At 37.6% G+C, this 14,038-nt stretch overlaps 1 protein-coding gene across 4 annotated transcripts in view; it reads left to right on the forward strand.

Moving 5' to 3' along the window:
• gak (cyclin G associated kinase) overlaps nucleotides 1–14,038 on the forward strand; it is a 65,194-nt gene that overhangs the window by 15,731 nt on the left and 35,425 nt on the right. For all 4 annotated transcript variants that reach the window (XM_079815856.1, XM_079815858.1, XM_079815857.1 and 1 more), the window contains exons 10-11: nucleotides 4,666–4,741; nucleotides 13,747–13,867. In XM_079815856.1, the coding sequence (XP_079671982.1) occupies nucleotides 4,666–4,741; nucleotides 13,747–13,867 (197 nt within the window). The remainder of the gene's footprint in view (nucleotides 1–4,665; nucleotides 4,742–13,746; nucleotides 13,868–14,038) is intronic.

Below are 14,038 nucleotides of genomic sequence, written 5' to 3' on the forward strand. Positions count from 1 at the left end.
AACAGATATGAGCTGTATTTTATTTATCATCAGCTAATTTCAAGATCAAAGACAGCGATAGGAGAGAGAGCGGCATCAACACTGGTAAGATCATTTAGTCTCACTACTTTTAATGAAGACTATTGTGTGTTGAGCGCCTGCGACTTCCTTTCAGTTTTGTTTGTGCGTTTGCTTGCTGAAGAGATACACAGCTGCTCATCTGCGGCGATGCGTGTTGGAGTAGCGCTGTCATAACTGGCTATAACATGTTATATAGCCATACATGCTCTCATGCGTACATTTTTTTAACATTTTCGAGAGGAATAAATATTTACGTATTTGTAAATATTACACATATGTGATTTCAACAACCAGATGAATTTACACTTGTCAAGTTTCATTCATTCACAACCTCCTGAAGTGGTTTGAGTGATCGGATTTTAATCCGTCTCAAAAGCGTTTCGGAGGGCGTTTACACCTGGTCTTTTCCCGATCGGATAGCTATCCGATCAGAGAACGCATGAAGTGATTAGGTGTTAAACAGGCCCCAAGATGTAAGCTGGTCTTCAAGATGTCAGTTATACATATAAATGTAGTATGTGCTGTCAAACGATTAATGGCATCCAAAATAAAAGTTTGTTTACCTATGTGTGTGTACTGCGTATTATGTACATATAAATTATTTATTATGTGTATATATAAATACACACACATGCATGTATACATTTAAGAAAAATGTGTTCTATTTATATATAAAATATATATATATATATTTATATACAATATAATTTTTTGTATATATATCTCATACAGTATATACATGCAAATATTTCTTAAATATATACATGCGTGTGTTTGTGTGTGTATTCAAATGTGTATACACATATCATGTAAACACACACTTTTATTTTGGATGCGCTTCATCGTTTGACTAGCCTGGCGCTCCGCCCTCCTACGTACTTCCGTTCAATTTTCATTTTTCTTCAGTACTCCGTCTGGGACTGCTGTAGATGCTTAGGTTTTCTCCAAACAATTTTTTACCGGTCCAATCAGCGAACAGAGGGAGTGGCTGAGAACGATGACGTTGATGTCTAGCGCTAGTTTGAGTTGTAGTTCAGTAATGGCGGCGGAGAAAAGATGCGAGCGAAGCCATTCATTCCTGGCACCGCTGCCGAATATCCAGAAGTTAAAGCCAAGCAAGAACAATCTTTGCTGAGTTTTATTGGTGGCCATGATGTTGTGGCCCGGCATTTATTCTTATCATACCAAGCATATGACAGCATATTTACAGCATACAATCATGTTACGGACCACGAGAGCAGCGCGTTCCCGATCACAAAACTCTCCCCTCCACCGTGAATAAATCACAATCCGAATGCACAAGGTTTAATCACTGAGGTGGCTGCACATTTATTTGCGGACTTCCATATGAGAATCAAAGGCGAACGGCGCGTGACATACGTCACGACCAAACGTTAGCGATTGGTTATGGCAGATCAGAGTGACTCCAGTTTTAAAATTCAGCAGAGTACCCGCCTTCAAGGAAGTTAACGCTTGTCAATGGAGAGTGGCCAGACTCTCTGTACAGATGAAATGTCTGGTAAGACCAGGTTATCGTTTGACAGCATATTAATAAACATTAATAAACGATTGTTCACTTCAAAATGAACATTTCCTGATAATTTACTCACCCCCATGCCATCTAAGATGTTCATGTCTTTCTTTCCTCAGTGGAAAAGAAATGTAAGTTTTTTTGTGGAAAACATAATGGACCTTAATGGCAACCAAAATGTTGAAAATCCAAAATCAATGCAGTTTCAAAACGCTTCGAAGGGCTTCAGAGGCTCTGCATGATCCCAGACGAGGAATAGGGTCTTATCTAGTGAAACGATCGGTCATTTTCTAAAAAAATAAAAAAAAGTACATTTGTATACTTTTTAACAAAAAATTGCTCATCTTGCGCTGCTCTGCGACGTGCCACAGATTGCATAATCACACCGGAAAGGTCACGCTAGACGCCCCGTGTTTACAAAGCGCACATGCAAAGACTAATACAAACATCCTTTAGCAAAAAAAGGTAAAACAACGATGTTGGGCGATTTTGAAGATGGAGATGGGGTTTTTTTGTAAAGGGCGTTTGTATTAGTCCTCGCACGTTCGCTTGGGGCGGTACTTGCCTACGTCTGGTGTGACTTTTCCGACATGATTGTGCAATCCGTTGCACGTCGCAAAGCAGCGCAAGATGAGCAATTTAGGTTAAAAAGTATATAAATGTTTATTTTATTTCTTGAAAAAGACAGATGGTTTCACTAGATAAGACCCTATCCCTCGTCGGGGATCGCGCAGAGCCTCTGAAGCCCTTCGAAGCGTTTTGAAACTGCATTGATTTGGACCTTCAACATTTTGGTTGCCATAGAAGTGCATTATGTGAAGAAAAATCCTGGAATGTTTTCCTCAAAAAACTTCATTTCTTTTCGACTGAAGAAAGAAAGACATGGACATCTTGGATGAGATGGGGGTGAGTAAAATATCAGGATATTTTCATTTTGAAGTGAATTAATCCTATAGTACACATCATATTACATATAAATGCATCACATTAGGGCTGTCACTTTTTATTCGATATTCGAATATGCATTCGAACATGACGTGAAATATCCGTAATCGAACTATAAATAAACTATCCGGTTTTTAAAGTGCCATGAAGAGTCCTGCACGGGTGCGGGTACCCGTGAATATTGCTGAAACGGGTGAAAAACATCCCAACTGTGTCAGAAACGGGTGCGTGGTCAGACAAGGGAGAACACGGGTCTTTACACAGGTTTTAAACAGTCACGTGCAAACAAATATATAAATAAAAAATATATGCATGTACAGTGCCGCCACTCCCATTACGCGCATCACGCGTGCTGAGTGGGGCCACCACAAGAAAATGCTCTCTCCACCTGTATTTCAAGATGATAAAATAATTTCAAATCCATATTAGTTTATTTGTGCCCGCGCAGCGCTCGTAGATATTCGAATATATTAAGGCCTGTTCACACCGGGACGATTTTCGCACGCGTTTATCGCCGACGTTTAACGCCTCGGGACTAAACAATGGGCGCCAATATGAGTGTTCACACCGACGCGCAAAACGCCAGGTGTAAAAGCGTAATTTTTAAAAAAACGGCTCGGGTTCGTTTTTTTATTTTGACGCGGCGCGTAAAAAACTGTCCGACCAATGAGATCGCCGCTTTTGTTCACGTGCCTGGAGCTGCTGAAGTGACAGTAAAACACGACTTAGTGGCGCTCAAGCACAAAACGGTCTTGCCGAGCACACACTGATACGACGAAGAAGTAGTAAGTAGACTAAGAAGAAGATGAACTGCTAATGCTGCTTGCCAGTTAGCAAAAAGTGTGTGAATGGTTTTGTCCATATACATAATATGTCTATGGTTTTGGCAAGCACGTAAATACTGTCTCTCTTCTCCTTCTGTGTGACAAGCGAGTGTCAGAGGCTTAAAGTGCCGCAGCACCATCTTGTGTACCGGGAGCGCATCGACTGAATGTGCACGTTCACTCGGCGCAGCGCCAGTGAAAATCGCTTGGGTGTGAACACTCAAGACGCGCCGAAAAACGGCACGATAAGCGCGCGCGATATTCGTCCCGGTGTGTATAGGCCTTTAGAATACATTGCTTGATATTTGATATCCGTTCGAATTAGATTTTTCTCGAAAATGACAGCCCTACATTACATATGTTAATATTCTGTGTAAATTAAAATATTAAAATAATTTGCAATCATTCAGTTATTGCAAGTAGTGTATATATGTGAAATCAAAAATGGCCCTCTTGGCTCTCTATATATCAGCATGAGCTATTGAAAAAGCCGCTACTGTCAATTCATCTGGATTTTAGTAAACTCTCCTTCCGAGCTTCTGTTTGATCACCAGACTGGTTTGGTTGGTTGAATGAGGCTCTTTTGGTGCTTCATTTGAAACAGACCTCTTATTCTTTCACACACACGCGCACACACACGCATGCAGAGTCGGGCAGAGTCTCACATACAGATCGCAACTCTCTGAAGGGCCATTTAGAGACACCGCCACTCTCTTCCTTTCGAGTTCTGTCCTTCTTTCCTTTCCTCCCTCCATGACCTCCTGGAGACAAAGGAGCATCTCATCCCTCTTTTTCTCTCTGACCTAATGGCCACTGATCTCACTACATAAGACAGGACTGGTAAACAAGTGGGAGGACAAGAAAAGGATTGGGCTGTTCCAGCCTTGTTTGGTCGAAGAACCACCAAGTGGATTAATAATCATGCATGTGTGTGATCTAGTTAAGAGCATCCATACAGCATTTGTATGAGCGTTTGCATACAGAAGTCAGTGTTATGGTCCTATGTGCACACATGGTGGAGAGGGCGGCTTTAGATGCATCTGATCTGGGTTAAGAAGGGGTTTCTCTCTGGATTAAAGTGATTACCACCAACAGCCAGAAGCAGAGAGGCATACAGAGCCTGCAGCGATCGAGTCGTCCCGATGTTCTGCAGTCATTGACTAGTGTTCAGATCCATGAGTATTACGGAGTCTGGGTTCCTGCTTTTCTCCTGATGTGTGTGCGCATCGGACTACTGTCCAGATGAGTCTGTTAAGTTCTTACTACTGTCTGAAGTCTGTGTATGACGGCTATGAATCCCTACAGCTCCTGGAGCAGAACGGAGGTTTCGGGAACAACAGTGCGCAGATTCCTTCTCAGATCAACAACATCAACAACGCTGGTGAGTTCTGCGTTCAACTCATTTTCTTTGTAGGTTTATGTAGATTTGACATGCGGCTTCCTCCTTTATTCAAATGTCATTCCCTGTTTGTAATTGGTGTGATCTGTTCTCTGGAGTGATTTCACAAACTGTGCTGTTCGATCTTATCCTGTCGTAGGATCTGTTGATGCACTGACATCCTGTGTTTACATGCATTGCATTTTGCAAGTTTCTCTTTGTTTTGTGATGCCGCTTTACATTTTCAGTTCTTTAACATGCATAATAGTTGATTATTTATCTTGGTTGGTTTATTTATTTTATATTTGTTAGTTATAATTATTCTTATTAGTTATTTATTTGCTTGTTGATGCTTGTTTGTTGGTTTTTTTTATTTTTGAACGTTTTTTTTTAGTGTGGTTTTTTTTTAACGTAACTTTTTAATGATTGTATGAGGTGTCATTAGTGTCGTTAGTTTTTTGTTTTATATTTGTTATTGTTATTATTAGTTACAATTGATTAATTGGTTAGTTATTCTTTAGTTTATTAATGTTGTTGTTTACCTTTTTTGAGTTAACTTTAGTTACTTTTTGGTTATTCATTTGTGTTTGTTTTGTTAGTCTTGTTTGGTTAGTTCGTTATTTTTTTATTTATGTTTTTTGATTGGTTGGTTCTTGTTTATAGTTAGTATGGTTACTATATTGTTATAGTTAGTTATTCTTACAAATTATTAGTTGGTTGGTTAGGTATTGTTTGGTTATTACATTTTGTTAGTTATTTTTGATTGGTTTGTTAGTCTTGTAGTTAGTTCGTTGCTTTTAGATTGGTTGGTTCTTATTTATGGTTAGTTTTCTTATTGTTGCTTATTTTTTTGTTATTTTAGTTTTTATTAATATGTTAGTGTTATTCTTACTAATTATTAGTTGGTTTGTTTGGTTATTAATTTTTGTTAGTTTTTGGTTTGTTTTTTATTGGTTGTTTATAGTTAGTTTTCTTATTGTTGCTTGGTTTTTGTTCTGTTTGTTATTTTTAGTTATTGTTATTCTGACTAATTATTAGTTGGTTGGTTAGTTATTGTTTGGTTATTACATTTTGTTAGTTATTTTTGGTTGTTTTGTTAGTCTTGTTGGTTAGTTTTTTTGATTGGTTGGTTTTTGTTTATAGTTAGTTCTCTTATTGTTGCTTGATTTTTGTTTTGTTTGTTATTTTTAGTTTTTGTTAATATGTTAAGTGTTATTCTTACTATTTATTTGTTGGTTGGTTTGGTATTGTTTGGTTATTAATTTTTGTTAGTTTTTGATTGATTTGTTAGTCTTGTTCGTTTTTTATCGGTTGTTTATAATTAGTTTTCTTATTGTTGCTTGGTTTTTGTTTTGTTATTTTTTAGTTTTTGTTTAATATATGTTAGTTATTGTTATTCTCAATAATTATTAGTTGGTTGTTTAGGTTTTGTTTGGTTATGAATTTTTGTTAGTTATTTGGTTATTTCTGTCTATTTAGTCTGTTGTTTTTTTTTATTAATGTTTATTATCGGTTGGTTCTTGTGTATAGTTAGTTTTCTTATTGTTGCTTGGTTTTTGTTTTTTGTTATTTTAGTTTTTATTAATGTATTATTCTTACTAGGGATCGACCGATATTGATTTTTTAGAACCGATACCGATATTTTTTGTTTTTATGTGCCCGATAACCGATATACAGAACCAATATTTACTGTTATTTTTCTGTTTTTGACACGATTACAACACCACTGAACTGAACAAACCATTTTATGTATAACAATCACTCCCTCCTTGCATAGAAAACAAAACAAATCTTATTAATACACCAATAAATAGAAGGGTCTGAAAGTGCAAAAAATAAAAAAAGTGCACTGGTATTTTTTGTTGTTTTAGATTTTGACCCCATGCTCACATTCATTTGGCCTTCTTTGCAAACTGCCAGCCCTGGCAATGACTGAGTGAAGTAAGTCCATACTTCACTTTGGGTTTTCCTCCTTTCAGTCATCTTAAAAAAAGTGTTGAAAATTAGTATTCTTTCATGTTAATTTGAATCTTCGTGTTACAAAAATAATTTTATTTATAAAAAGCATCAGCAGCAACACTAATGTTAACAATAAGCTAAATAAATGTTTTCAAATGGAGAAAATTAATTAAAGACAGGAGTCATATCAACTTTGCAGAAATGTAATACTTAATTTTAAACTACAGTTTTAGTAGATTTATAAACTGTTTAATAGATTAAAGAGTGAAGAATAATTTGCTGGATAATGTTAAATAACTGAATAATATTCTCTGGAATATTGGAATATAACAAACAAAACATTGTATTTTATTGCATTTCTCAAATGGTATGTTAAGTTATATCAGAATTATTAATGTTTTTGTCGTTCTAGATTATGAAATATCTTCTGACAAACTGATGTTTGTGCATTGACACAGAACTACTCAAACTGCAATCGTTCGCGGAGATGATAAATAATTAATATCCATAGAGTTATTTACTTCGATGTTTATTAGCGAATTAATGGTTAAGTAAATGTTTATATAATTAATTACGGTGTTTTAAACAAGTGAATCTTATTAAAGTTATATGCGGTGGCCGTGGAGCATTTCCTGCCATATGAACAGCAAAATACAGACGACTTCACGAGACTAATGATGAGCATGGACAACAGAGAGAGAATTAAATGCACCGCTTTTATTTCCAACATGTACTCATTCATGGCTGTATTATTTAATTCATGCAAAGTTGCATCTGTATTTGGACAGGATTTGACAGATTATTTGACGTGACTCTGTGAGCTTGTTTCTAAGAGAGACGAGCTCACAGAGGCATGTAAAATAATCCGTCAAATCCTGAATAAACTAGCTAGATTTCAGGCATTTATCTAACATCTAATTTGTGTATTAATGACTTATGTCAAATAAAGTTTACTAATTACAGCAAAGCAGGCAAGTATACTTAATCTGCTCGCCTCAGATGTGCTGTAATGGCGATCATGCGTGCAATTCTCAAAACACCCACAAGATGGTGTCGTTTATCGGTAAATCCGATATTACAAAACCGATATCCGATTATGGTAAAATGCTTAAATATCGGGGAAAATATCGGTATATCTGTCTATCACTAATTCTTACTATTTATTAGTTGGTTGGTTTGGTATTGTTTGGTTAATAATTTGTATTGGTTGTTTATAGCTTGTTTTCTTATTGTTGCTTTGGTTTTTGTTTTGTTTGTTTTTTTTGTTTTTGTTTATATATGTTAGTTATTGTTATTCTTGCTAATTATTAGTTGGTTGGTTTGGTATTTTTTGGTGTGTTAATGTTTTCTGTTAGTTATGTTTGTAGTTACACGCTATAACTTTAGGTAATGTTTGGTTTGTTAATGCTTGTTTCTTTTAGTTAATCTTGTTGGTAGTTTGATTCGTTTTTTTGTGTGTGTGTGTGTGTGTGTGTTAATGATTTTGGTTTTTAGTATACATACACTCTTCTGTGAAATAGTTCATCACCTGTAAACCTCGCTCTTTGTGAGTGCTTGTGTAGAGTAAAATTATGAACCTCTACAAATCATAACATGCAGTGTATAATAATATAGACAACTAATATCCGGCACAGCTGTATTTTTAATTGTACACTTTGTTTAGCTGCTAAAAAACTCTTAATACCACACATTAATGTGTTCAGGATCTGGCTGAGTAGTGTAAACAATGATTTTGGCTTTAGACCCACCAGCTTTTGTGGTAATGAGAAGTACTTTGTTGGTGGGAGATTCATATCAAAGGGTATTGAAGCTTTTACAGGATACAGCACCATCAGTCATGTTATTATACTTTTGTTCAAACCGCACACACAGTTTGAATGAGCTCTTAATGACACCTTTCGAGTTCATCAGCGTGACTTTTCACCTTACAGAAATTCACACACTCGCAAAAATGTTGCTAGACATTATATTTCAGCCAAGATGTTTCAGGAGTGTAACCCTCCACTAACCTTCATGCTGCCATAATACTGATACACAAACTGATAATGCCTCATACACACCCCTGCCCCCATATTTACCCTAAGAGATGGTTTCTCTCTCCATGCTGTAAGAGGATTGACCTGTAGTCGCCATCTGCTGAGTTTACTCTCTGAACACAATCAGAAAGTGATAATACTATTTCAGTCCATTAAAAGGGTCATATTTGTAGCATTTCCGTTTTTCACCTTAAATCCACTTCTAATGTTAAGCAAGGTTTGTTGCAGCACAGTTATTCTTCCTGACCTGAGAATTAAACAGGCTGTTTTTGCTACTGTACCTTTTAAGACTTCTACATCTAAATAACCCCTGTAATCTTTGCATACTATTGTAGTTTACAAAAGTTTTGTTTTGTTTTTGATAGTTAAAAATACTATTGTTCATTGTATGTTCATTTTAGTTATTGTAGAAATTAACATTAAATTAGATTAAACAATGTTGTTTGTTCATCAAGATCTCGAGCAAAAATGATGCAACTCTTGATGGTAATAAATGTTGTGTTGTTATTTCCATCTGTTTTTGGTCAAGATCATGTATTGACAATGCAAGAGTCCAGCACTCTGTAAAGTCTCCTCCAGCACATCCCAAAGACTTTCAATGAATTTAAGGTCTGGGCTCGGAGGAGCCAATTCACGTGTGAAAATGATTCTTCATGCTCCCTCACAACCATTCTGTCACAATTTGATTCTGATGAATCTTGACATTGTCATCCTGGAATATGGCTAGGATGTCTCCCTACATGGTTGTTTAAGAAATGAAAAGCTACACACTCCATCAATTAGAAGAACTGTTGCCAAACATATAACGTGCTAGAAACATAAAAATCACTACAATAATGATCCAATCATTCACTATTTAATTCCAAACAGCGACCTTTTTTTCTTTCTTTTTGGCCGGACAGTGAATGTTAGTTATTTGGTTTTGCCTTGAATTACAACTTTGCAGCTTTTTCTGGTTAAAGGCAGCCTACCTAGACTGGAAGAGACCATCAGACGCCATGGTTTAAAATCTGATATAACTGTGCACTAATTAATACCTTGTTTACATAAGTGTTCCTCATAAACTAACCCCTTAAGATCAGGGCTGCATTTCCCGATAACGTTGTCTCTTTGCGCGCTACGAAGACTCTAAGGGCCCTATTTTAACGATCTGAAACGCAAGTGTCAAAGCGCGAAGCGAAGCGCAAGTAACTTTGTGGGCGGGTCTCGGCGCTGTTGCTATTTTCCTGGCGGGATAAATGGCTCTTGCGCCCGGCGCAAATCTAAAATGGGTTGGTCTGAAGTAGCTTCATTATTCATAGGTGTGGTTTGGGCGTAACGTGAATAAACCAATCAGAGCGTCATCCAACATTCCCTGTAAAAGCAGGTGCGCAAGTTCCATTATGGGTTGCTATTATTATGGCGTATTTACCAGGCGCATGCCAGGAGCGGTTCACAGCCGAGGAGACTGATGTGCTTGTAAGAGCAGTGAAAGACAGAGAAGTTGTGTTGTATGGGGATGGGAGAAACCCACCCAAAATAGCGTCGGTTAAACAGGCGTGGGAGGAAATAGCCACAATTGTTTCATCAGCTGGCATCCCCAGGACGTCGCACCAGTGCCGCAAGCGCTACAATGACATCAGAAGACGGGGAAAGTCCAAGCTTGCCAGCATCAATCGGGCACGCCGTGTAACGGGAGGTGGATCTGCCTCTACTCAGGACCTGACGCCAGCAGAGGACATCGCTGCGTCCACCCTCACCGATTTTTTTTCCTGGTTCTTGACGGACAAACCAATTTGTTAGATGCCCTTATATACATATATGTCTTGCCAGAAGTTGCCACTATTGGGCAAACAGGTCTCCTTAATTATTAGACTACAATTAGCCTGAATAATTTGTAAGCTAGATTTATGCCTATTTTTTCACATCTTCGTGGCACACCACAATGATTTCCGTCATCTCATGTGTTAATATTTTTTAGTGTAACAATTTATGATTTGCAAAAATAACTGTTGCATCTGTGTAGATTACATGAGCAAAGTGTATGCGTGTTGTGCACGCTATACATTATGGTCAAGCATGCGCCCTTAAAATAGCATAATGAACAACGCGCAGCGCGCCACTGACTTTAGACTAGGTTTTTTCTGGTCAGTGGCGCAATTGTTTAATGGAACAGCAAAATAGCACCAGGGATTGTTTGCGCCGGAACACGCCTCCTTTTTTGCGCTGAACCGCCCAGGTAGCGCAAGTTCATTCACTAGTTTAGCGACGTGCTTCTGTGGAGGGAAAAGCGCGCTTTGCGCGGGTGCAAAATAGGAATGACACATGCGTCGGTGTACAAAGTCAATTGCGCTGGGTGCAAGATAGGGCCCTAAAGGTATAACTTAACTAAAGGTATCCCATTTCTAGGCGTGTTCCCCAAACTATACCTTAGGAGGTTGCTTAAGGATATACCTTCTTAAGTGCGACGTTAGCAGGTGCTGTCCGTGGCGGTGGTGCTGAATTAGTTTATCAATGGCTCAAAAATCGATTATTCACTCTGTACAGGGGCTGTTTAACTGTGTTAAGTGAGACAGCGGTGTTCTTTATAATAGAAGCCCTTCAGAAACAGTTGAAATTGCATTTATCAGGACTCGTGAGATCTTATAAATACAATCCAAATTGCAAACTAAATTCAAAACCCCGGATAATTTATATAATTTTGAAATGATTGTGCGAACCTGCAACCTCTTATGCCCAAACGTATCATGCATCAATCCACTAACGGGCAGTATGCCATTTATATTATCATAATATATATTGCCATAGTCTTCATTTACTCCACAAGCAGAGTTGATTGCCCGCATCACATTATTGGTGTAAATCACTAATTTCTGTTATTGGATGACCTACTCAATAAAGGCGCAACACGCGAAACATAATCAACAGCTACAGTGGAGAAAGTAAGTAAGAGAAGAGTGGCGGCAGCTGAATTTCGGGGCGCTCCGTCGAGTTTGTCTTGAAAAAGTCGAACCAACAAGATCTAAAAGCTGCTGAATTTGCTGTCGTGGCAGGTGAAATTAATTTTGAATTGCAGCTTTGGACATGGTAGCCAGGGGACTAAAGTTTTCACGGATGAAATAGTGCACATAGAAATGGCTCCGCGGACGGCGCCGTCTTTGATTTAGCACAACTATTCGTTTTTGTGGGTATTTGGTAGTTTTTTACCTATTTACTGCACAAATACTTAACTATGTCATAAATTGGCTCATTAAAAATTATTTTTTTATGAAAAAATCACTTGAATGATGATCTTAAATAAATATAAATAGTTTTTGGACATTGCTCTATGTGTAAGGGATAGAATACCGCCATCTGTAGGTTTGTGGAAAAACTTTAGGAATTATAGTTAAAGAGAAAGAGAGTGCAATGACCACATTATCCAATAGAGGTCCATAGGGAAGTTATGCAAAAGTTAAGCTGCCTTTCATCTTTCTTTTTTTTTGCCCCTTTCCCTCTCTTTCTCATGATTGTTCCATGTTGCATTTGTGCTCTAGTATTTGTCCTTCATTTATGTATGGAATTTTTTCAGATTTATGCCAGTTTTGTTGATTTTATTTGCCAGTTTCTATAAAAATGCTCTCTGTTGCAGTCACACACGTGTGTGTGTGTGTGTGTGTGTGTGTGTGTGCCTGTGTGTATGAGACAGAAAGTTCGTTCCACTTTGTGTTTATGCTCTAGGACCAGATCTTGATATAAATGTAGACATTTTCAGATTTATACTGGATTTAGATGATTTTTTTTTACAAACAAAGTGAAAAAAAAGCATTTTTTACATTTTCCCATTCATTGCCAAAATCCAAAAAAATGCTCCAGACACCTGTGTTTGTGTTTGTGTGTGTGAGTGAACATGCTTGTTCCATATTGCATTTGTGCTCTAGTATTAGTACTTCATTTATGTATGAAAATCTTTCAGATTTATGCCAGTTTTGTTGATTTTATTTGCCAGTTTCTATAAAAATGCTCTCTGTTGCAGTCACACACATGTGTGTGTTTGTGTGTGTGTGTGTGTGTGTGTGTGTGTGTGCGTGTGTGTATGAGACAGAAAGTTCGTTCTACTTTGTGTTTATGCTCTAGGACTGGACCTTGATATAAATGTGGAAATTTTCAGATTTATACTGGATTTAGTAAAAAACATTTGACAAAAAAAGTGATTTTTTTTTTAAATTTTTTACACTTTCCCATTCATTTTCAATGTGGGGTCAATCTGACCCCGAGGGACTTAAACTGTAATTTTTTTTTTACACACCTTTAGAACAACCAAATCAAGCCCAGATTTTTTGTGCATGTTTAGATAGATTATTTAGGAAAAGTCACTGAGTCTCATGGCCCTGAGATGAAGGGAACACTTTTAAAAAATGGAGGAAAAGTCCAGTGGGGTCAGCTGGACCCCAAGGGACGATTAAGGGTTAAATAGACTCCATAATGGTTTGCCAGCTGATGTACCTTTGGATAATATAATTAAAAAGCTAACAACCATTAGTGCAATGACAATTTTTATCCTTGCATAAAAAAACAACAACAATTCAATTAGCCTAATTGAACACTGGGTGTATATTACAACTTCAGAATTATATTCATATAGACTGACATGTAAAGAAGCTTTTTGCACAGTGGTGGCCACTAGTGGAATGAACTGTCAATAGTGATAAGGTATAGCTAAGAGTGGTCCAGACCAACCTTACGAAAGTATGACTTACAGAAGGTATTATTAACTAAGATCGTTTCGGGAAACATGTATTAACGTTAAGGTACACCTTAAGGTATAACTTAAGAACGACGTAGTGTTAAGAAGGTTTCGGGAAATCCAGCCCAGAGCATTTGAGTTTTAAAGAACAGTTCTTTGAGACATGTGTTATGAGATGATATGAGTCATTGCTTTGAGGAATTTCTTGTGTGCATGTGTCAAATACATTCAGCAAAACTATTGTCTTGTAAAAGCAATTTTGACAAACGTTGGCCTGTGGTTGTGTGTGTGTGTGTTTGTATCTCCAGGTGTGTATGACACAGACCCGGCCATGGGTGGAGGCTTCCTGGATATTCTGAAAGGAGGAACCGAAAGATTCCTCACCAACATCAAAGACACTTCATCCAAAGTCATCCAGTCGGTGGCCAGGTGAGCGACTCATTCACACTATACAGTAAAACACCCCTGCGGCTGCTGCCCATTAACTAGTGCACACGCCTTGCTCGAGTATGTTTTGGCATGCCTTGGTTTCGCTATGATGCATCACTTTACGCTGAGCCATTGACAGATTCAGCCTAATGAAGGAAGAGGTCGTAGTGG

The sequence above is a fragment of the Gobio gobio genome (assembly GCF_949357685.1).
Source record: "Gobio gobio genome assembly, chromosome: 4".
Taxonomy (NCBI): domain Eukaryota; kingdom Metazoa; phylum Chordata; class Actinopteri; order Cypriniformes; family Gobionidae; genus Gobio; species Gobio gobio.